At 38.9% G+C, this 22,880-nt stretch overlaps 7 protein-coding genes and 1 non-coding gene across 13 annotated transcripts; 4 read left to right on the top strand and 4 right to left on the bottom strand.

Annotated features, from left to right (window-relative positions):
• The first annotated feature begins 251 nt into the window (after positions 1–251).
• Positions 252–4,604, top strand: LOC103856616 (receptor-like protein kinase At5g59670). 4 transcript variants are annotated; one of them, XM_033286344.1, is made up of 13 exons: positions 252–486; positions 651–1,187; positions 1,468–1,943; positions 2,070–2,214; positions 2,306–2,377; positions 2,485–2,556; positions 2,626–2,694; positions 2,824–2,987; positions 3,101–3,330; positions 3,428–3,554; positions 3,615–3,680; positions 3,775–3,961; positions 4,054–4,604. In XM_033286344.1, exons 1-13 carry the CDS (start codon positions 410–412, stop codon positions 4,448–4,450), a joined length of 2,619 nt encoding a protein of 872 aa, XP_033142235.1. In that variant the 5' UTR covers positions 252–409; the 3' UTR covers positions 4,451–4,604. The 4 variants fall into 4 exon arrangements, with proteins under 4 accessions (XP_033142235.1, XP_009131982.1, XP_033142236.1 ...); XM_009133734.3 differs by having other exon boundaries at positions 354–497; positions 656–1,187; XM_033286346.1 differs by having other exon boundaries at positions 410–497; positions 656–1,187; positions 3,775–3,980; positions 4,054–4,275.
• Positions 4,605–6,346: 1,742 nt separating this feature from the next.
• Positions 6,347–6,957, top strand: LOC103856615 (histone H4). Its single transcript, XM_009133733.3, has one exon. The coding sequence runs from the start codon at positions 6,413–6,415 to the stop codon at positions 6,722–6,724; it is 312 nt and encodes a 103-aa protein (XP_009131981.1). The 5' UTR covers positions 6,347–6,412; the 3' UTR covers positions 6,725–6,957.
• LOC117132407 (putative nuclease HARBI1) lies at positions 6,767–8,917 on the bottom strand. Its single transcript, XM_033286349.1, has one exon. It carries the CDS (start codon positions 8,687–8,689, stop codon positions 7,424–7,426), a length of 1,266 nt encoding a protein of 421 aa, XP_033142240.1. The 5' UTR covers positions 8,690–8,917; the 3' UTR covers positions 6,767–7,423.
• A 133-nt stretch (positions 8,918–9,050) lies between these two features.
• On the bottom strand, positions 9,051–12,271 carry LOC103862113 (glutathione S-transferase T3-like). 2 transcript variants are annotated; one of them, XM_009139821.3, is made up of 4 exons: positions 11,732–12,271; positions 10,828–11,324; positions 10,688–10,744; positions 9,051–9,353 (listed from the first exon to the last, which is right to left on the bottom strand). In XM_009139821.3, exons 1-3 carry the CDS (start codon positions 11,854–11,856, stop codon positions 10,692–10,694), a joined length of 675 nt encoding a protein of 224 aa, XP_009138069.2. In that variant the 5' UTR covers positions 11,857–12,271; the 3' UTR covers positions 9,051–9,353; positions 10,688–10,691. The 2 variants fall into 2 exon arrangements, with proteins under 2 accessions (XP_009138069.2, XP_033142242.1); XM_033286351.1 differs by having other exon boundaries at positions 9,051–10,744.
• Positions 12,272–12,536: 265 nt separating this feature from the next.
• LOC103856612 (probable NOT transcription complex subunit VIP2) lies at positions 12,537–16,626 on the top strand. Of its 2 annotated transcripts, none has more exons than XM_009133730.3 (14): positions 12,537–12,755; positions 13,101–13,168; positions 13,269–13,371; positions 13,457–13,626; positions 13,708–14,077; positions 14,420–14,614; positions 14,730–14,828; positions 15,055–15,143; positions 15,239–15,319; positions 15,395–15,808; positions 15,894–15,946; positions 16,034–16,075; positions 16,170–16,308; positions 16,396–16,626. In XM_009133730.3, exons 2-14 carry the CDS (start codon positions 13,154–13,156, stop codon positions 16,453–16,455), a joined length of 1,830 nt encoding a protein of 609 aa, XP_009131978.1. In that variant the 5' UTR covers positions 12,537–12,755; positions 13,101–13,153; the 3' UTR covers positions 16,456–16,626. The 2 variants fall into 2 exon arrangements, with proteins under 2 accessions (XP_009131978.1, XP_018513539.1); XM_018658023.2 differs by having other exon boundaries at positions 12,539–12,720.
• LOC117133246 lies at positions 13,297–13,374 on the bottom strand. The gene has a single exon (XR_004457069.1). It is a non-coding gene; the product is annotated as a small nucleolar RNA snoR35 (small nucleolar RNA).
• Positions 16,627–17,359: 733 nt separating the features above from the next.
• LOC103856611 (18.1 kDa class I heat shock protein) lies at positions 17,360–18,110 on the top strand. The gene has a single exon (XM_009133729.3). It carries the CDS (start codon positions 17,457–17,459, stop codon positions 17,937–17,939), a length of 483 nt encoding a protein of 160 aa, XP_009131977.2. The 5' UTR covers positions 17,360–17,456; the 3' UTR covers positions 17,940–18,110.
• A 1,495-nt stretch (positions 18,111–19,605) lies between these two features.
• LOC103856610 (exocyst complex component EXO70H1) lies at positions 19,606–22,880 on the bottom strand. Its single transcript, XM_009133728.3, has one exon. It carries the CDS (start codon positions 21,899–21,901, stop codon positions 19,757–19,759), a length of 2,145 nt encoding a protein of 714 aa, XP_009131976.2. The 5' UTR covers positions 21,902–22,880; the 3' UTR covers positions 19,606–19,756.

Genomic DNA, 22,880 nt, shown 5'->3' with positions numbered 1-22,880 from the left:
AGAGCGGGAAAAACTGGTAATTTTAGGCAACAATGGAGAGTAAATATATAAAGCCATACAGAATGCTGAGAGATTTTCCAGATGGAACATGGAACTGTTACAATCTGAGTGTGGAGAGAAGGGTAGGATATATTTGACCAGGACTTGGTTTATATGGAAATTACCATGGTCTTTACATTAAACGAGTATTTGATATTTATCTTTGACCTAGTCCATGGCCCTTGGGCGACGAAAGATTTGGAAAGACGAGTGGATGGTGTACGAATAAAATACATTTACTCATTTTACCGTTGACTTGGCAAAAGACTTTGTTTTACTGTATGGTCCGAGTTTGCCTATTTATAGGCTGCTTTATCTTCAGCAGCATAGCCATTGGTTTCTTGATTTTTTCACCCGGAGGTAAGTAAGTATGGCTACTTCTCTTGGGCTCTTGTTGGTGCTAACTGCAATTTTGGCTATCATTTATATTGTTCAAGCTCAAGACCAAGACCAAAGAGGTATGAGCTATCTTATCTGTTCTGTGTACATATATCCTTCCTATTTCCACAAATATGCGTGTTTTTTTTGCTTGACCAATTCTTTTACAAACGTTTTGGTTCTCACAAGTGCACTAGTTTAACGGTTAAAGGTTAATGCTAACCATATCTGTTAATAGGGTTCATCAGTTTGGATTGCGGGCTATCCTCGAATGAATCTCCTTATAAAGATTCTAATGGACTTTGGTTCTATTCGGATGAAAAGTTCACACAGGGCGGAAAAACTGGTCGAGTCAGAGAAAATCCTAAGAGATTCGCGGAGCAATACAACACGTTGAGATATTTTCCAGACGGAATAAGGAACTGTTACAATCTGAATGTGGAGAAGGGACGCAGCTATTTGATCAGAGCTACCTTTGTGTATGGAAACTATGATGGTCTTGGCATGAAACCGGTGTTTGATCTTCATCTTGGACCTAATCTATGGGCCACGATAGATTTACAAAAAGAAGAGAATGGTACAGGGAAAGATATGTTACACATTGCAACATCAAACTCGACGCAGATTTGTCTTGTTAAGACTGGGGAAACTAAACCGCTAATATCCTCTTTGGAACTGCGGCCGATGGGAAATGGCACGTATATCACTAAGTCTGGCTCCCTGAAACGTTACTTTCGGTATTATCTTAGCGAGTCAAGCTCTCAGATCCGGTAAGTCAGCTTCAAGTGAACAATGCCTCTTCTTTCTTCCCTGTCTTGTCTTGGTTTTTTTTTTTTTTTTCTGTGTCACCTGTATTGCATGTTTCTGTATGTTCTCCTTTGTCTGTTGCACCTTTTGCTCAATTTACAAGTGCAGTGTAGGATGTTATATACTTATATAGTTATATATATATATATATATAATGTTTATGATAATCAAACTGAAAATGATATTTTTTTATCTTATATCTACTTATTTCACTGCTAAAAACATTATTTTTCTCCCCCGCAGGTACGCCAGCGATATCTACGATCGCGTATGGGATCCATTTTTCTTGAAGGAATGGACACAGCTTTCAACTGCGACAAATGTGGACAATTCCAACAGATACCGTCCACCTGAAATCGCACTTAAAAGTGCAGCTACACCTACTAATTCCAGTGCGCCGCTGACAATTCGATGGACTTCTGAAAATCCTGACGAAAATTATTACTATTACGCACACTTTTCTGAGACCGAAGACTTGCAGGCAAATGAAACCAGGGAATTCAACGTGACATGGAATGGAATACAATATTATGGCCCTTTTGTTCCAAGTAGGGGGAACCTAAATACTATCTCTCGCACGGCACCGGTAACTTGCAATGGAGGGATATGTAGGTTCGAGCTGATAAGAACGGACAGATCAACTCGTCCACCTCTACTTAATGCTTTGGAAGTCTACACTGTTATTCAGTTTCCACAGTCCGAAACAGATGAAAACGATGGTACGTGACTTTCTTTTACAGTTTATATATGCATATAAAGTCTATGCTTTCTTATGTTAGTAAAGAAATAAAACCATAATTACAATAGAGTACTCAAGACATCGATCAAAACCTTTTTTATGTCAGTGGGTGCAATTAAAAGCATCACAGCCACATATGCATTGAGTAGAATCAACTGGCGAGGTGATCCATGTGTCCCTCGACAGTTTAGGTGGGACGGTTTAAACTGCAGCAACACGGATATGTCCATGCCACCAAGAATCACTACTTTGTAAGTCAAGTTTAGTGGTACACACTCTTCACGATCTGATTTGTAATTATGATCATTCAAACTTTTAATATAATTTGTGACATTTCACTAGAAACTTGTCCTCAAGTGGTCTAACTGGAACCATAGCCGATGCTGTTCAAAATCTTACGCAACTAGAAACATTGTAAGTATTTAGTATTAACATTCTTAGAAGACGATAATTTAGTATTATACGAATGGGAACAAAATTCACAAATTTCCATCTATATATTCTCTATTTCCAATCATTAGGGACTTGTCGAATAATAACTTGACTGGAGGGGTGCCAGACTTTCTAGGCAACATGAAAACATTGTTGGTCATGTAAGTTTCTATCAAGATATTCTCTTATGCTCTTAAAACCCCACCTCATATCATGGTTGTTTTCAACAGAAACTTAAGCAGGAACAATCTCAATGGTTCAATTCCTCAAGCTCTTCAAAGGGAAGGACTAAAATTATTGTAAGAAAATCTCCACATAGACAAAAAAAAAAACTAAAAACTCTCAGACAGAGATGTGCAAACTTTTCTCAGTTGTTATCCACAAACCTTTTGTGCATTGATGTCCTGAACAACCATTTTTTCTTGTAGCGTTGAAGGAAATCCAAGGCTTTGTCTCTCTGATTCATGTAAAAAACCACATAAGAAAAAAATAATTGTGCCAATTGTTGCATCAGTTGCTTCTGCAGCCATTGTCATTGCTGTACTGGTTCTTTTATTTGTACTCAAGAAGGGAAAACCAGCGATTCTGCAAGGTATTTGCAAAAATACATCAAATAAGAACAACTTTAAAGTGTGAATGTGGTTGCTATAAAGCAAGATAGAGAAATAAAAAATGATTTGATAACATCCTTAGTCTGATGTACAGGTCTACACCTTCTACCCAGGACGTCAAGTATGAATGCTACATTTGCTGAAAAGAACAGAAGAAGGTTCACATATTCAGAGGTCATCAAAATGACAAATAACTTCCAAAGAATTTTAGGTAAAGGAGGGTTCGGCATGGTGTATCACGGTTCTGTAAATGGTTCTGAACAAGTGGCTGTTAAAGTACTCTCTCAATCTTCAACCCAAGGATATAAAGAATTTAAAGCAGAGGTAATCATAATTCTGTAATCTTCCCAACTTCACATATGATCTGTTTTTATCATCAGTTATGGATTTTAATATTTTCTCGACATGAATGTTATTTTAGGTTGATCTTCTTCTTAGAGTTCACCATGCAAATTTGGTGAGTCTAGTCGGGTATTGCTATGAAGGGGACCACTTGGCCCTCATTTATGAGTTTCTACCCAATGGAGACTTAAAAAAACATTTGTCAGGTAATATTTTCTACTGCTTTTTACATGAAACTCGAATGGATCTGACAATCTAATATACAGGAAAAGGAGGTAGATCCATAATCAATTGGAGTACACGACTACAAATGGCTTTGGAGGCAGCATCAGGTTCATACTAAGTTTACAAAAGAAACTGTAGGGAATATATGGATTCATTTGTGCTTACAACAAATCAGTTGACATAGATGATTTTGTTGCACAGGATTGGAGTACTTACATATTGGATGCACACCGCCGATGGTTCATAGAGATGTTAAAACTGCCAACATATTGTTGGATGCGAATTTGAAGGCTAAACTTGCTGATTTTGGACTCTCTAGATCTTTCCAAGGTGGAGGTGAATCTCAGGACACAGCAGTTGCTGGTACTCTAGGATACCTTGATCCCGAGTAAGTATTATTAGTTTCGGTAGACTTTTTTCTGAAACTTCATTTTCATTCTTCAGTGGTTAAAAAGTATATATTATGATATTTTCATGCAGATATAACCATTCAGGTCGATTGGGTGAGAAGAGTGATGTCTATAGTTTCGGGATAGTATTATTGGAGATGATCACAAACCAACCTGTGATTAATCAGACCTCTGACAATTCCCACATAACTCAATGGGTTGGCTTTAAGCTTAACGCAGGTGATATTGCTGAGATTATGGATCCAAACCTTCACAAGGATTACGACTTAAATTCTGCATGGAGAGCTCTTGAGCTGGCAATGTCATGTGCAAACCCTTCTTCTTCAAAGAGACCATCCATGTCTCAGGTTATTCACGAGATAAAAGAGTGTCTTGTATGTGCAAAGTCGGGGACAGGTAAGAATCTAGAAATGGAACCGCAGGAAGTAATGAGCTCGGACGCTTCCATGGTTCCCATGGCAAGATAGTTTTGACTGTTGTCTTCTTGTGTCACCAATAAATGAATCCACAAATCAATATAGCTACATTTTTAGCGACCATCTGTAAGCTAGTTATAGATCCTAACTACTAAATTATGTATAAACTCGATGTCTATAATTTTCATTTTGCTTTGATAATTGACATGTCCAGACCATAATATTTAATATTGTTTTGGTTTCTGAAAAATTTACATCCCAAGACACATTTTCATTTTCTAAGATCACTAAAGGACACATTCAATTTGAGACACACATTTTCTAGTTATTGTATTTGCATTTGTTATATTTTTTTATGGTTGTAAAGGTTTTTAAGCTTGTTTTTTATTTATCAAATAAAAACATAAAAAAAAAGATCAATATCTGTAATAGTAACTCACATGAACATCATCATAACCACAAATGTATAATAATATATCACTTCATCAACATTTCCACTGACCACAACCACAGAGTCCATGACTTCATCATCCACAAATCACTAGATCACAACACAAATAACCCGTCTACATCACGTATGTCCATACATCCCTTCCAAAACATTATGTATGCTTTTGTATTATCTGCAGTTTCTAGATCTCTTATATTGTGAAACATTATACTCACTCAAAATACTTGATATTTTAGGTGAATGCAAAATAATTAAGGTATACTCTTTTTTCTAAAAAGTAACATTAAAAATATAAAATAAAACTAATTCAGCCAATCATAAAAATAACTATAAAACATTACTGGTGACACAACTTTCTGTAAAACTAAAACTGATATAAAAATATGAAAACATCAAAGTATTTTGAAACATTTTAAACTCTCCAAACATCATCTATTTTAAAATGGAGTGAGTATATGCTTATCAAGTTGAGATATTTAATCTATCCACCGTATCATATACATACTATATGTGCTAGAAACTTTATATTTTTGTACCCCAACCACAACAATTACGTCTATAACAATAACAATAACTCCCTAACATACACGTCTAACCACCATTTCTTATCCATGTCTATGTAACCACTATATCATAACACAACGCACCGTTTAATTTATTAATATAAAAAGAAACAACTACTTTAATTGGTGCTTCCTTCAGAAACTAAAACATGGACATTTTGGTCTCGAATTTACTAAAGCGTGCCAAAATTATAATGTGTCTTTGGATGCAAAGAGACGACAATATGTGTCTCGAGTACCACGGAACATGTCATTTTTGCTTTCACCTTCGACATTTCAAATATCATTTATATCTGTTACTCGGTGTCTTTCTATGTGTTTACTCTTTAGTGTCACGACTTGAAATTTGCAAGAGAACTCACCAAATAATGAAACCATGTACTGTTGTGTTACAAGAACCACATTTTGCTTTTGATATGTCATATATACTCCACATATTTTTAGTTTCTTTGGTTGACTTTAGGCTCACTGTAATATGTGTTCAACTCTTTTGAGTGTCACGCCTGAAAATTCATAAGATGCTGATGATTAATTACTCTAATTTCAATCTTTGTGAATGTCAACTAATAATACGGACCAAGTATAAGCTTTGGTTGCAAACTTGCAACATGTAATTTATTGTTCCTAATAACGCATATGAAAAAGTTTCAAAAAAGTGGCGCAAAACTGAATTTACGAAGTTAAAAAATTTGGCGCTTCACTACCGTCATTCCTGGCGCCTCGTGTAAATGAAAAACGATTCTTATTGGCTCACACTATCAATACGCGGATCACTACTATACACCGTTGATTAAACTAGATCGACGACTCGCACACCTTTTCTCTATATACACGGATCGACAATCTGAGCCGTCAGATCTAATACTCGATCTGATTTCCTAAATTACAAGGTCACCGTATTCCCTATAAAATCAATTTCCACATAGTTTCTCTCCACAATTCAACTCTTAATTTGTTCAAAAAAATTCAGCATCAAACTATCTCAAAAGCGGAAAAAAAATGTCGGGCCGTGGAAAGGGAGGAAAGGGTTTGGGCAAAGGAGGAGCCAAGCGTCACAGGAAGGTTCTGAGAGACAACATCCAAGGGATCACCAAGCCGGCGATTCGGAGATTGGCTCGTAGAGGTGGAGTCAAGCGTATCAGTGGTCTTATCTACGAGGAGACACGTGGCGTACTCAAGATCTTTTTGGAGAACGTTATCCGTGACGCTGTTACCTACACCGAGCACGCTAGGAGGAAGACGGTGACCGCCATGGACGTCGTCTATGCTCTGAAGAGGCAGGGGAGGACTCTCTACGGTTTCGGCGGTTAAGGGTCTTCTTAGATTCGCGTTTGCGTTTCTGTATTTCTTTTCTGGAAATTTCTAATCAAATCATGTTCTACTTAGCGTTTGCGTTTGAATTATGTTTGGGTACGGCGTTTTATGTGTTGCGGTAGCGTTTCGTTTTATATGTAATTACGCCTTTTATCTTATGTTTTTAGCGATGCAATGTCAATGTAATCCAATGTCAAGAAATATATTCGAGTTTTATTTACACAAGTCAATCTATCGTTCTTCAGATTTCGTTCATTGAAACACCTAAAGGATCATCAAAAAAACATGACTCTTTTTCTTATAACCGTCATTGTCTCGCTATTACATCTCGTTAACGCTCGTATCTCCGTGGTTGTTCTAAGAGCATCCACAATGGTGGCACCCATTGTGGAGTCCATAGGATTATTAAAGTATTAAAATTTTTTTTTTTTTTTTGAATAGTTAAGGATTCTTGTTAAAAAAGTGTGTACAATGGTGATCCTTAAGTTAGAATCCTTAGGAAAAAAAATATTTTTTTTTGTGAAATATAAATAAACAAAAAATACATTAATTTAACAAAAAATACATTAATTAATACATTAATTAATTCATAACTTAACATCAAAATACAATAATTATACATTAAAACAATAATTAAACATAAAATACATTAATTAAACATAAAAACAAAAATTTTACATAAATATAGAATAATTATTAATCTTCATCACCAAATTTATTCCAAATATTTTGGATTAAATCATTCTTCAATCTTTCATGCGTTTGCCTATCACGAAGATCATTCCGAGTGGGAAAGATATTGTTCAGATTTGTTGGCATCTCGGTTTCCACCTCTGAACATCTGGAGGCGTCTCCTTCTTCAAATTCAGATATATCAATATGAGAGTATCCATCCCGTTCATCTTCGACTATCATATTGTGGAGTATGATACATGCTCTCATAATCTTCCCTATCTTTTCTTTGTTCAATGTTTTAACCAGATTTCTAACAATTGCAAATCGAGATTGCAAAACTCCAAAAGCCCGCTCCACATCTTTTCGGGTTGCTTCTTGAACTTTAGCAAATAACTCATGTTGAGGAGTTTGTGGGAGTGTGATAGATTGGATAAATGTCGACCATTTTGGATATATACCGTCTGTGAGGTAGTACGCCAACTTATACGTGTGTCCGTTGACCATGTACTTTACCCTCGGAGCTCGACCTTGTAAAAGGTCATCAAAAACAGGAGATCGATCGAGAACATTAATATCGTTTAAGGTACCTGGAGGACCAAAAAAGGCGTGCCATATCCAAAGATCGTGAGAAGCTACCGCCTCTAAGACAATTGTCGGTTTTCCCGATCCACGTGCATATTGTCCTTTCCAAGCGGTTGGGCAGTTTTTCCACTCCCAATGCATACAATCAATGCTCCCGACCATCCCAGGAAACCCTCGTTTCTCTCCAATATCTAATAGCCGTTGGAGATCCTCCGGTGTGGGTCGTCGTAGATACTCATTTCCGAATAATTGTATAATTCCGTCTGTGAAATTATGTAAACACGAAAGTGCAGTGGTCTCAGCAAGTCGGAGATATTCATCAACGGTGTCAGCCGCATTACCATAAGCAAGCAGTCGAATAGCAGCAGTACATTTTTGTAGTGCCGTAAGACTCCATCTCCCGGTCGCATCTCTTCTTTGCTGGAAGAATGGAAAGTACTCTTCTAGGCCATGAACAAGACGCAAGAATAAATTCTTATTCATGCGAAAACGGCGTCTGAAAATTGCAGTCGAGAATGTCGGATCTTCGCTGAAATAGTCATTCCATAACTGGTCTTGTCCTCCTTTGCGGTGTCGTTCAACATACTGACGTGTCCTTTGTGGTATGGTTTGGGTCTCCACTATGTCGTTGTATATTTCTTCCACGTATTCATCGCAAATTTCGTCCAATCTTGCATCGACTTCATCGGATGAAGATGATGACATTTCTAGAAAATAATTATCTTAAACAAATAAGATTGGATAGAAATTTTTATTATAGGTTTAACCAAAATATTATTTTAAACAAATGGGCAATGTTACATAATCAAATTTCATTAAAGTTTATTATTGGTTTGGTTTGACTCGTAATCAAATTTGTGCAACCGGTTCAACATTGGTTTCATTGCTTTAGAACTCGTAATCAAATTTTTGCTACTGGTTCAACATTGGTTTCATTATTTCTATCAGTAAAAGTCTAGAACAAGAAAACATCAGCTTGATACAATTCTTAATAGTCACAAACTACATATGTTGAATTAAAGAACAAAAAACATCAGTTTGATAAGAACAGCTCCGAGTTTACACGTTTGATAAGAACATCAGACAATCATTCAAATACTAGAGGATACACGTTTTTTCCAAGTTTGAAAACAAATAGAGTAGATTACCTAAACTTCAGTGCAGTGGTAGATAAGAACAGCTCCGAGGAAAACAAAGAGAGTTGATTAATACAAACTCTCAGAAACAACTACAACACTACTACTTATACTAAAGGAAACAGAGTCATCCGTGACTCCTACAACACCCGTGGCTCCTGCAACACCCGTGACTCCTTCCCACAAGAGCTACAGACCAAATGCACCCGTGACTCCTTCCCACATGCGTCAACCTGTCAAAACAGAGTGACAAGAGTTAGTAAGCATTTTTAAAAATATCAATTTCGATCAAATAACACAGTGATCAAGTACACTAAATAGTTATAATACCTAAAAAGCAAGATTAATAAAAGATCATAACATTTCTGACATTAGCTTGAGCTTAAGACTGATTTCCATTTCAGAGAGAGGTTCTGCTTTTGCGAGTAAACGATCAAGAAGCTTCTGTTTCGACAGTTTTTGTTTAATTTCTAAAACCCCCTGTAGCTGCGACAACTCCTCCTCCCTGCCACTCTTCTTCTTCTTACCAGCTTTCGCAGCCTTTACTCCTGGTGGTCTAACCTCTGGATCGACAAACTGCTCTTCTTCTGTATCCACCTCCACAGCTTGTTTGCGCTTCTCCTTTGCCGGATATAAGGAGCACCATTTCTGGTCGTGCCTCAGCTCCCTCCAGCAGTGATCCATGGCGAACTTGTAGCCAAACGTTTTGAAGAAAATGTCTAACGCCGTTTTCATCACATCATCATCGTTTTGCCCACTTCTCTGCTCCCTCAGAGCCGCATCATAGGAGCCAGCAAACTTGGCAACGTCGCCGTTTATCCTTGCCCACCTCTGCTTGCAAGACATTAGTTCTCTCCGTACTGTCCCAGCGAGGAGGGGACTGGCGTTGTAGTACTCAACTATACGAAACCAGAAAGCACCGGCTTTCTGCTCGTTGCTCACCACAGGGTCCTTACTGGTGTTTAGCCAAGCACCAATAAGGATTTTATCCTCTGCTAGAGTCCATTTCCTCCTCTCAGGGTTAGAATTCACACCAGACTTAGCACCAACGTCGGTACCAGACAGCACAGGAGACGCAACAGGAACCTCGCTACCAGACACATCAGGACCTTGACTACCGAACCAAAAAGGTTCTGGTGAATCAAGGTCAACTGTATTTTGACTAAGGAGAAAGCTAGTAAAACTTTGTGAGTTATTAGCCATGGTTTCAATTGCTTCTCTGTGACACTCTACTAGCGACACAGAAGGCTTATTAATAAGCCTTCTATCACTTAACTAATTAAAAGCAATCACACCACAGCAGTTGAGTTTCATTAACTATTCTACTAAGTAAAGTACAATGGTAGCTACTAGCAACTTAAGTTTTTTAACTATTCTACACCAATAAAAGCACATCAAATCAAACCAGCTCATAGGGTGGAAAGCAATTGAGTTTCATTAACTCTTTGACTAAGTAAACCCGCAACCGTAGCTAGCAACTTAAGTTTTGTAGCTATTTTTCCTTCCGGTTTCTAAAACACCACTAATAGTTTTCAATAGTTAAAACACCAGAAAGTTTAAAAATTACCTCGTTAAAGAAACATGGCTGGTACGCCCCACTCCTTTGAATCCTTCAGAATTTTTCCTGAAAAAGAAGAACGAACAATCAACTTTCTCAAACTATAAAATTTGATAACTATAAGAGATGAAACAATTAAAAAAACTAACCTAGCACATTTATAAGTAACACCAACCCTACTAAAACTATGGTAAAGACCATTAGCTTAGCTCCTGGTTTCTTCTTTGTAAGCTCGCCTATTCTCTTCTCAAGGATGAGCAGCTTCTGCTCACGCTCATTGGCTTCACCCTTAAGCTCACTAAGCTCCGTCTGAATGTCCCTCATCTCCTCCTCGACGGCCACGTCCCACCATTTCCAGACGTGGCAGTCTCCATCATCACCATTGGGGCACGTAATGTACCGTCGGTATGGATCTTTAGGAGTTAGTCCATAACCGTGAACAGGCTCCGACCCACAGTAGCATGTCCTGGGGATTCCATCATCACCCTCTGGTGATGGTTCGTTGTGAATGGCCTCTGCATTCCACTGACTTATCTCAGCTTCAGCCGCGTACATCTCTGCTTCGGCTTGAAGGAGGGAGTTTAAGTCTTGAGAGTTTGATGATGAAGATGGCTGGCTGTAACTGTATCGTCCCATTATCGTAAACCTGAAAAGAAAATGAAAACAGACAGAGTTAAACAACCACTAGAGTTAAAGCAAATTGACGAGAAGGAAGCAAACTGGCTAGAAGGAACGAAAACAACATCAACAAAGTGAATTCGAACACATATAAGATAACAATATCACTAAAAAAGTTTCAATTGAAAACAGTTCAGAAACGGCAAATCGGTTGAAACTACAACCTGTTTCAATCCGTATTGACACAAAGAGGATATCCGAGACCGATACAATCCATAAACAAGAAATAACTATTTATCCCAAAATTTTTACAAACCCTAATTTCTCAATTGAACTAAATTCGGTCGAAACCACACCACCAAACCCTTAATAGAGAACAGAGAACATGAAGAGTGATCTTAATCAAGAAATCTACGAGTTAAAGCTTCGATTTACCTTAGCTGGAGCCGAGGGAGCGAGATCGAGAGAGATCGCCTGTAAATCGCCTTTCTCTCCTTTACTTTTTTTTTTTTCGGTTTCGATGGAAAATGAATTTTTTTTTTGACCCCACCCAAACGCATAGCCCACGCACCCACTCAGAAGAAGCCACGTCTCTAAGGATTCGATCCGTCTAAACCCTCGCGACGGCCCAGTCCTTCCTCCATTAAGCATAAATATTATTTTTTTAATACCCTAAACCAACGGATTTGGGCTAAGGATTGATCAAAATCCACGGTTGCGGGTGCTCTAAGTAGTCACTGAACCGTAAAAGCAACTCACTAAAATTGCTCGTGCTGTTATCTTCTTCTTGATCACCATCAACGACAGCTTCTTCTAGCTGCAAAGCATAATCATTAATCAAGATTCCACAACACATCTGCTAACGACTCCTAATAAATACATGTCTGATTTCTCTGTGAGCTGTTGTCTTCTGGATTGAGATAGCCAGCGCTTCCTCTGACAACAGTACTCACATGAGGCTGATCGATCTCTGGTCTTAGATAGTCCAAACTCCGCAACTTTAGCATCCCTGTGGATCACAGCTTCGGAGTCAATCCGTAGAAGGATGGCTCTCAGTCAAAGATAACTCGGAACAAGACCGGGCCTGTTCGAATGGGCCCAAACAATGGTCGGAATAAAGGCTTTTTCTTACAGAAACACTCTTGTCTGTTTAGACTTTATTTTGTTGTTGTGTGGACCCCTTCTGAAAAAGATATTATTATTTTTCTCAAATCATTCGCCAAAAAATAATAATATTAATAAAAAAATAATATTGGGTTTCTTCTATAATTCTAAATCTTGCTCATTCCACCTCCTTTCTATATCCGTTTTTCGATTTAGGGTACCAATCTCTGCGATCAAAATCTCCGATTCGCCGCACCATAAATCTCGTTCCGATTCTCAATCCTTCCTTCGATTCACCTCCGCTGTTCGCGAATCCGGCAGCGCGTGCTATCCTCTCCCTCCTCCTTTTTGTACTGTGAGTGTTGTGTGAACTTAAATCTCGCGATTCTAGGGTTTTCCTACTTCAATTTCCTTCTTTTTACCACATCGCTCTACCTCGGGTTTTACTCACCCGCAGAGTTACTCTTGTGTTGATTGATTTTTTATTTTTTTTTTATATAAAATGGATCCATGTCAATTTCGATAGTTTTACATTTGTTTGCTGATTCATTTGTCTCCCCGTGGTGCTGCCCCATTGTTATTTAAAAGATCTATGTCTATGTATTGTGTTTCATGTCCCAGGTTATTTTGATTGTGAGCTTCGTTGACATTTTGTCCCCTTCTCAAGCTTATTAACTCGTGTGTTTTTGTATATTCACAGATTGTTCTTGTCACCGAATGATATTTTCTCTCGCGTGATTTTCAGCTCGTGCAATGTCAAACCTTCATGTATGTATACCTTCCCTTTTTTTTTACAATTAAGATGTCTTTTTGTTAAATATTGTTTCGCCACTAATTCTTTCTTGTGTTGTTGTTGTTGTGTTTGCAGTCATCTCTTAATGGTTCAGCTTCCAATTTACCAGACGGTTCAGGCAGATCTTTTGCTTCTTCCTATTCCGGACAGTCTGGTGCTCCTTCTCCTGGTTTTCATGGTGGGCTTGTTATATTTCTCTTTTTAATATATATATCTTTCTTTGTTCTGTAACTTACATAGCATCACCGTGTTTCTTCGTGCAGGAAATCTTCAGGGACTTCATAACCTTCATGGGAGTTATAACCTGCAAGGTACACTCTCATCAAGAAACTCAAGTATGAATAGTCTCCCATCCCCCGGTGTACAACAACCTAACGGGAGTTTTTCCAGTGGACGATTTGCTTCTAGTAACCTTCCCGCTCCTCTCTCTCAGGTGCTTCAAAACTCTTTCAAAACATCTGTTCTTTTTCCTCTTAATATATATATCTCATGTTTTTCGGTTACTGTTCTGTAGTTATCTCACAATAGCTCACATGGGCATTCGGGAATCCCGAATAGAGGAGGGATTAACATTGGCAACCCTGGTTTTAGTAGTAATGCTAATGGAGGCGCCGGTTCTATTCCTGGGATTCTCTCCACTTCTCCAGGACTTGGTAACCGGAATAGTGTTCCGATGGGGATGTCCCAGCTGTTGGGAAACGCTGGTCCTCGGATAACAACGAATTCTATGGGGAACATGGTTGGTGGAGGTAACTTGAGGAATATCAGCTCTGGTGGATTGTCTATGCCTGGTCTTTCGACGTCTCGGCTAAATTTGGGAGCTAATAGCGGATCAGGGTTAGGTGTTCAGGGACAGAACCGCATGATGGGTGGACTTCCTCAAGGTATGTGGAACTTTTGAAGGCACCTTTTTACTCTTATGATTATTGGTATTTGGTATAGTAACTAGGAAGTGCTGTTGAAATTATATAAAAGGGTGATTTGTTTAGTAGCAACTTAAAATAAGTAGTTTTTTTTTGAGGAAAAAATTAGATCACTAGTTGGACTTCTTTTGTAATAGAACCAACTGGTGAATATAATTCACATATTCTGGGATTGTGTGGAGTTTGTAAGACGAGTTTGTTTTTCTTAAACTTTACAATATTATATACGTAAACATGCAATAAAGGAGCAGTTTCTGTGTGTAGATATAGTTAAAATCTGATTGCAAAATTTGTATGGTACAGGATCTCAAGTCATGTCTATGCTGGGGAATTCCTACCATACTGGTGGCGGCCAACTTTCTCAGAACCATCTTCAGTCAGTTAACAATATGATGCTCGGTGATCATTCCAACGATAGTTCACTTTTTGACATCAATAATGATTTCCCTCAGCTGACAAGTCGTCCTGGTTCTGCTGGTGGCACTCAAGGACAACTCGGTAGTCAATTTAGCTGAAAATCTTTTGAAATTCGTATACATGATATAAAAGAAATTTTCGAAAAAGTATTTTCATTTCATGTCGTGTTCCCTCACTCTCGTGGTGGTGTTTCTAGGTTCTTTGAGGAAACAAGGTTTAGGAGTCCCGCTTGCCCAACAAAATCAGGAGTTCCGCATTCAAAATGAGGACTTTCCAGCCTTACCTGGATATAAAGGTGCTGGTCTTGTATTGTCAAAAGTTCCTCCCATGCTATTCACCAAAATTTCAATAAAGCGCATTTCCAGATGGTCCAAGTACTTAGGAAGTTCATAAACTTCTTACTCTATATATAGGTTGTTGCATCAGAAAGATTCTAAGATGTTTCCGACGCATGTGTTTCTAACTGCTATAAGCTAAACCTGCTATATATATCATTCACAAGCGTAGTAGATTTTTCGCAGGTGGTAGTTCTGATTATCCAATGGACATGCATCAGAAAGAACAGCTCCATGACAATGCTATGTCAATGATGCACTCTCAAAACTTTCCTGTAAGCTTAGACTTGTTTCGAAATTAGTAAAATGTTTTTCCGGTTTTTTTTTATTGATATGGTTAATTTATGTTATTGATATTGTAACTATGCAGATGGCTAGATCTGGTGGTTTCAACTTGGGGGAATCATATTCATCACATCGTCCACAACAACAGCCACAGCATACATCATCTGTAAGTGGCAGCTTCTCCTATCCCTATCTGAATCCAAGCATTGCATATCTCATATAATTGTTATTTTGACACCAGACTGGTGGGCTACAAGGTCTTGGCTTGAGACCTCTAAACTCGCCCAACCCAGTCTCAAGCAACGGTTATGACCAGCTTATTCAGCAGTATCAGCAGCAGAGACAAAACCAGTCCCAGTTTCCCGTGCAACAAATGTCATCCATGAACCAATTTAGAGACTCTGAGTTGAAAGCGGCACAAGCGGAGGCAGATCCTTTCTGCCTGCTGGGCTTGCTAGAGGTACTAAACGGGAGCAACCCTGAATTGACCTCTCTTGCTCTTGGCATCGACTTAACGACGCTAGGGTTGGATTTGAACTCAACTGGAAAACTTTACAAGACCTTTGCTTCCCCTTGGACCAATGAACCGGCGAAGACTGAGGTCGAGTTCACAGTACCAAGTTGTTACTACGCCACACCACCTCCTCCGTTAACTGTAAGTGCCCTCTTATGGATTCTGTGATTCCCTTTGCTCGAGTGTTATTTAATAACAAATGTGTAATCATTTCCGTTGGTTGCAGCGAGCAAGTTTCAAAAAGTTCTCGTATGAGTTATTGTTCTACACATTTTACAGGTTTGTTAAGAGATGAGTATTCAACATCTTATGAATCATCTTTGTTTTCAATTAAACACATTGACTTTGTTCTAATTATTGTTTCAGTATGCCAAAAGACGAAGCACAGCTATACGCAGCAGATGAACTGTACGTTTTCTTTATTTTTTCTCTACATACAATTTTGATTATTCCTTTACATCGCTCTCTTGGGCTGAGGCTTTGATTGATTGATTATTTGCAGTTATGAAAGATGTTGGTTTTACCACAAGGAACTGAGATTATGGTTCTTCAGAGTTGGGGAGCCTTTGGTAAGAACAGCTGCATATGAAAGAGGAACATACGAGTGCCTCGATCCAAACTCGTTCAAAACAGTCAGAAAGGTAAGTCGAAAATATGTATTTCTTGATATTTGGATTTAGATTGTAATTAGTGTGTAATGTTTCTTTTGGGGGGGATGGTTATTGCAGGAACATTTTGTTGTCCAGTACGAGCACATGGAAAAGAGACCAAGCTTGCTGCAGCATTGACTTCAAGTAGGTTTGTTCAATTATTAGAATCTTTACAATGTAAAGCTTTGTTCTCTTTTTTTTTTCATGCAAGCTCCTTCCATTATTTAGGAACCAAAACCATCTTCACAATTTTCAATTTTCAACCGCAGAAGACTACCATATAAGATTATATTTTAATTTTCTTCTTTTTCTGTGTCTTTTCATAAATGATATCTAGTCTCTTGACCAAGCATGCAAGAACGGGTAAGTAACCTGTTTAGCAATCAATCGAATAATCAATAAACTAGATTTCCTTTTTTCACTTGTTTAGTAATTGGTGTTTGTTCTAAGCAAAACGTGGCTCAGTTCTGATATGTATTTATACAAGATGTCAAAAACCCATTAATAGGGTGTTTAGTATGCCAAGACCTATATTAATTTTTCTTGATTCTGCAACATTTATATAATTCGATATTAGCAGTTGCAGTATTGTATTCGAATAGAGTTGTTTATATCTGAAAGCTATGTTTACTCTGGTAATAAAGAATGTCTGATATATAGTTAGTTGTCTCAACGTTATAAAGCTATAACTTTTTATTGGCATTGTTATCAGAGTTCTGTTAGGTGCTGAGTATAATTTTGGGTCGTAAGCAAAATAATATACAAGATGGGTCCTAATTAAGATGGGCTTTAATCAAAAGCCATCTTCACGGAGCTCGTATCTCAAAGGGAGATATGATACCCAAAGAACAGAAAAACTGCACGTCGTTTATAAGTCAACCAAGGAATGCACGTCGTCTCGTGTCAACAACCGAAACTTCCTGAAATGCCAAGAAAAATCTGGTCACTTTTAGACTCTAGACAATAAGCGAAGGTTTTAGAAAAAGTGTGCACTTTCTAATTCAAGAAACTCAAAGAACGTTCTCTCTTCATCCTCCGCCACATTATATATACTGACCTTTCATCTGATCTAAGACATCAGATCAAGGAAAACAAGAATCAAAACCAAGCAAAGTTAACTCGCTCAAGAAACAACAACAATGTCTCTAGTTCCAAGCCTTTTCGGAGGACGCAGGTCAAACGTTTTCGATCCGTTCTCACTAGACGCATGGGATCCATTCGAGGGCTTCTTCACTCCTTCCGCGTTAGCAAACGCTTCCGGCTCAACCGCTCGTGACATTGCAGCGTTTACGAACGCGAGAGTGGACTGGAAGGAGACGCCCGAGGCACACGTGTTCAAAGCTGATTTGCCAGGGCTGAAGAAAGAAGAGGTGAAGGTTGAGGTTGAAGACAAGAACATACTTCAGATAAGCGGAGAGAGGAGCAAGGAGAACGAAGAGAAGAACGACAAGTGGCACCGCGTGGAGAGGGCAAGCGGGAAGTTCATGAGGAGGTTTAAGTTGCCGGAGAATGCGAAGATGGAGGAGGTGAAGGCGACAATGGAGAACGGTGTGCTAACGGTTATGGTGCCGAAAGCGCCTGAGAAGAAGCCTGAAGTTAAGTCTATTGATATCTCTGGCTAAGCCACTGGGGAGGAAGATGAATGATTGAAGATTTGGTGTGTGGAATAAAAAGCGTGTTTGATTTAAAAGTTTGTGTTATCTTTTAGTTTGTTGTGTTGTGAAATTGTGGCTTTTCTTAAACCGTGAATGTAAGATGTTATTACAGTGAATAAACGAATGTTTCTATAGTCTCCATGAATGTAAGATATTATAAGTTAAGATAGGCTCATGATGTTAGTAGTTGTTCAAGCTGATAGACAGAAAACTTAGAAAACTGATGGACTCATTATCATCTTTTGACACTTCGATAAAAAAGTTTCAAAAAGAAAATAAAGGTAAACAGGAATCAAAAAGAAAACAACAAAACAAGTGAGACACTAAAAAGCAATACGAAGCAATTCATGATCAATAGTCCTAGTGTCTTTTTAATTTGCTAGCAAGGGATTTCCTGGCTGAATTTCCATATAATCCAAGCTTTCTGTCATTTTTTTCAAAATGAACTATTAATTAACACAGTAAGTATAAATCAATCTATCTCCATTTGAAGCATACCTTTATGAGTAATCTTTCTAGTGATATAGTTTTGAATTCTGAATTCTTTAATATTTTATTTTCTGTGCACTGGCTTAACTCATTTTTGATGTTTTCGGAAGGGTTTGTGGTGCACCACTTACCTCACCACTTTTTCTAAACTAAGCTGAGTAGTATAAAACAATCAAAATAAACACCTAGTGCATGGCAAAAAGATGTTAAAAATAGTTGGAAAATAAACGAAACATTTAAAACACTATATAAACTTATGGCGAGATCAATCTCCGCATGGGTTATTTGGACCCCAACAACGACTCCATAATCTATATTGTTTAAGCTTTAAGACCAGCGAATCATCTCAAAGACATCAAAAGTTGTTCCATTAATGTGTTACATGAGCTATATCATCTAGCAGAGTCACTAAAATGCATTTTCCTAATCAAGATATTCTTCTTGCTTAGCAATTTTTTATTCGATACAGTTAAAGAGTGGAGACTGAGCTGTGATTTTGTTACGTAGGTTTGAAAATGCCTATAATTGTCTAACTAATTCATGATTTTTCCTTAAATCAAGGAGAATGGGACCGAAAATAGCAGACTTTCATGGTGTGATGTGATTGCCTATATATATCATTCAACCAGTAATGTCTTTTTCTTTCTTAGTTCTTGTGGTTGCCAGTGTGATCATCCTAAAGGTCTTAAACAAAAATATTATGTGAAATGAAGTTAAAAGTACGCGTAATTAACGCCAAGTATTTTGTAAACATGCCACATAACGAGGAGATAAGATCTGTGTTACGTTTGTATAGAAATATAACGTGAGGTTCCGTATCTCAAGTCTCCGAATAAAAGTCATTAATGAATACATATGATAAGATTCACTATCGTTCTCAACCTCTCTGTCATGTTACAAATTTAATGCAATGCATTATTCGGTAAGCCATTGAATTCGTAACCAACTTGGAGTTACATATACGGTATACCACCGAAAATAACATTTAGTCAAAAGACTCCGCAACATAATTTCAAACTAAATTAGTTGCGAGACTGCGAGTGATAGCGACACATACTATATACAAGTTTGTCTTTGTACTAACTAAATCTTCAAGCGTCGGAAACAATCATCGTATTTTCTTTTGTCGTTAATAAACACAAAATTCCAAAAAATTATCGAATGATTATTATGGTATAACGATAATTCGATGAATAATTTAACATATTAATTATATGACACGATCATACATAATCACTGTATGCACTTAACCACATCAACTAAAACAAAAATTTAATATATCACGAGATTCTCATTCAATGGCTACGTCCTCCACGAGATTTAACCGTAGTCGACGAACCGGTTCCGGATCCGGAACCTGAGCCTTTTGTCGACGCACTCCCTGACCCTCTACTTCCAAAGTAAAGATCCGACAAGTAGTTTCCAATATCTTCAGGGGTATACCTGACATTAAACCCATCTCCTCCCAAACCGAACCGGTTCACCTCGCAAAACTCGGCACAAACCGGCACGAGCTTCCCACTCAACGAGATTTTGATCCAGTCCCTAAGTTTCGGGTCGGGCACCACCCACGACATCTGTTTCCGGTACGCCGCCTCGAACTCGTCGTTAAACCTACCGAACAGCTCTCTAGCCTCCTCCGGCGCAATCTCCTCCTTAGCATTTTCCGGTAACGACGTTACCACTTTCCCCCACGCGAGCTTCTCGAACTTCTCCGCGTACTGCTTCACCTTCCCCTCGTGCCTCACCACCCAATCCTCCCCGAGAAGAACCTTCAAGCCAGGCGACGAACGCACCTTAACGACGACGTATTGGAGATTGTTCGCGAGGAAGAGGTAAGACAGCGCCACGTCTTTATACGGCTGAGCTTTGCCGTCGATCTTACAAAGAGTCAGGAGGATCACCCACGCGATACGTACCGACACCGGAGACGAGTACAGCTCCTCCGGACGAGCTTCTTCTCCGGCGAAAGACTCCGGCGGCGAGGTCATCTGCCAGTTCTCGAAGATCACGGCGATGGACTCGTCGTAGTCCGCGAGGAAGGAGAGATAGTTCATGACGTAGCGCGTGAGAGGGTGAACGCCGCCGCCGACGACCGGCGTTCTGGAGGTTTCCTTCTGAATCGCCGTTTCGAAATCCGTCATCATGAGCCTCGCCGCGTCGCCGAGTTTCGCCAGCGAGTTGATCACCTGAGCTCTGACGGCGGCGGCCGAGTCGAAGAAGAAGATGGACTCGATCTCGACGAAGAGGCTCGCGAGGGACTCGTACATGTCGAGGAACCGGAACATTTTCTCCGGCGAGAGTTTCTTGATCTTGGCCGCGTTCTCCGGGAAGGTGAAGAGCGTTAAGGCTCCTTCTTGAGTGATGTCGGTGAAGGAGGACTCGACTATGTTGAGGGAGGAGGAGAAGACGTGATCGGCGAGAAGCCTCTCTCCGAAAAAGAGGGACCTAACGGCTAGCTTGACAGCTGGCAGCCAGGTCCTGATCTTGGACTCGAGAGTGTCCCAGTCCATTTTTTGAACCTGGTGGAGAGTGAATCTCTCCACCGCTAAGCCGTGGAGCGTCTCGTCCACGATCGATCTCCGTACTGTTTTGTAGACTTTAACGCATTCTTTGGCGTATCCGGTTGAGATCATGCAGTCAGCAATCATCTTGAGATCGTCCATTGCGTCGGAATCTCCCCCGGAGAATCTATGTTCTTCTGCAGCGTTCTCTTCGTAGAAGGTTTCGTCTTCGGAGTCGGAGACGCTGGTTGGTGTCGATGCGAATCTAGACGATCTGTAGGATCGGACTGAGACGCATTCAGGGTCTAGATACTGTCGGTTCTCCTTCAGCACGCGGTGGAATTCTGATTCGAGAAGGTTCATAGCTGACTGCATTAGGTTCTGAGCGTAGACTAGCTTTTCAGATGAGGGGTTGACGGCGGCTAAACGGTGCATCGTGATGTGTAGATGCCTGACGGCTTCAGCGAACTCCTCTGCTTCGCGACGACTGTTGGTGGAGAAGAGGTGTGCGTCGGAAGAAGGAGAAGGAGAAGTCCATTTGGATATGACTGTGTTGATTTTGCTGATACACTCTTGTACAGCTGACTCGGCGAGTGTTTGGTGAGCTGGTTGTTTCTCCGGTGGAGGAGATGATCGGAACAAGTGTTTCCCCATAATCTCAAAACTCTGTTTTGTTTGTTGCTTTATTTGGTTTTCTTGCCTCTTTGTTTCTTCTGTAAAAAAAATACTTTGTTTTTTACTAAAAAGGGAGAAGTTTATGGTTTGTTTGTAATGAAGTTGAAGCAGAATAGCAGATACGATAGGAGGATGGTATATATATAGAAATATAGTATTATTATGTAGATGTGCAATGAAAGGTTGGCGGATGTATATATGTACGTATAGATATGAGGAGGGAAAGTGTTCACTAGTCAAACGCGGCAACAGATACGACATGACATTTGATAAAGTCAAAGCGAGGAGTTAGTTTAGTCTATTCTGACCAAAGTTACATTCATTGCCTTTGATCTGCAGACTGCTGCCTGTGAATTTTTGTAAATTTACCGTTACAATTATAAGTGCTAGTTAATATTGGAGAGTATAAGTTATAATTGACGTCAACTAATAATATAGCGAGTACTGTTTTGTACGATTACTGTAACTGAATGCACCAAAATTGTTACAAATAATGGATTCGTAATAAGAATGTTAAGAACTTTATACACCAACGGTGTCAATATTGAATGTCAACAAATTGTCAAACTTGCAGACTTGCAGTACTATATATACTAGTATTCTTATCTCAAAAATCATTGGCTTTTGTAAATGGGTTAGTTGTTGGAACATGATTTAAAAAATAAATCTGGTTCGGTAAATATCTAATGGAAACAGGATAAATTGATAATAATCGCATGATCAACGACGAAGCCCAACTATTTCGATTCAAATGGTTATTTGCGTATGAGTTTAACGGATAATAACCAAGACTTAGTTATCTTGCGGTTAAACGGTTATGCAACATGCCGAGATCTCCGAAATAAAACACGACACATGCGTACTAGATAGGCGAAGTAGTTGGAGCGAGCTTGGTAGTATAAAAGACAAATACATTACCGGGTGATTATGGTAAAGTGGTAAAGAGGCGGGGTTGGGACGCTAAGAGGTTTCAGATTTGATCCACCTAATGCACTTCTTTTTGGGGATTAGTCTGGATTTCTCCGTGAACCTGGATATTCCCAGATTAATCAAAAAAAAAAAGACAATACAAAATCATCATTTCATACACTTTTTGACTAACTCATTTGAAAATACAAATATTTTTTTCGACTTGTACTATCTTGTTATATTCTTTGTATTCAACACATTTATTGTCAATAATATTAGTAAAATTCAAACAAATTACTTTTAAAATCTATTTACACAGATCTTTTCACTA

Source organism: Brassica rapa, chromosome A03 (assembly GCF_000309985.2).
Source record: "Brassica rapa cultivar Chiifu-401-42 chromosome A03, CAAS_Brap_v3.01, whole genome shotgun sequence".
Classification (NCBI taxonomy): Eukaryota; Viridiplantae; Streptophyta; class Magnoliopsida; order Brassicales; family Brassicaceae; genus Brassica; species Brassica rapa.
Note: the sequence above shows the minus strand (reverse complement) of the source record. Positions and strands in the feature narration are given on the sequence as shown.

Coding starts and splice junctions, on each gene's coding strand:
- LOC103856615 (XM_009133733.3), top strand. CDS start 6,413: ATGTCGGGCCGTGGAAAGGGAGGAAAGGGTTTGGGCAAAGGAGGAGCC.
- LOC103856612 (XM_009133730.3), top strand. Junction 15,144..15,238: donor TGCACTCTCAAAACTTTCCT/GTAAGCTTAGAC, acceptor GTAACTATGCAG/ATGGCTAGATCTGGTGGTTT. Junction 16,309..16,395: donor CGTTCAAAACAGTCAGAAAG/GTAAGTCGAAAA, acceptor TGGTTATTGCAG/GAACATTTTGTTGTCCAGTA.
- LOC103862113 (XM_033286351.1), bottom strand. CDS start 10,323: ATGGCTAATAACTCACAAAGTTTTACTAGCTTTCTCCTTAGTCAAAAT.
- LOC117132407 (XM_033286349.1), bottom strand. CDS start 8,689: ATGTCATCATCTTCATCCGATGAAGTCGATGCAAGATTGGACGAAATT.
- LOC103856616 (XM_009133734.3), top strand. CDS start 410: ATGGCTACTTCTCTTGGGCTCTTGTTGGTGCTAACTGCAATTTTGGCT. Junction 2,215..2,305: donor CCACCAAGAATCACTACTTT/GTAAGTCAAGTT, acceptor ACATTTCACTAG/AAACTTGTCCTCAAGTGGTC. Junction 3,555..3,614: donor CTTAAAAAAACATTTGTCAG/GTAATATTTTCT, acceptor TCTAATATACAG/GAAAAGGAGGTAGATCCATA.
- LOC103856610 (XM_009133728.3), bottom strand. CDS start 21,901: ATGTCGTATCTGTTGCCGCGTTTGACTAGTGAACACTTTCCCTCCTCA.
- LOC103856611 (XM_009133729.3), top strand. CDS start 17,457: ATGTCTCTAGTTCCAAGCCTTTTCGGAGGACGCAGGTCAAACGTTTTC.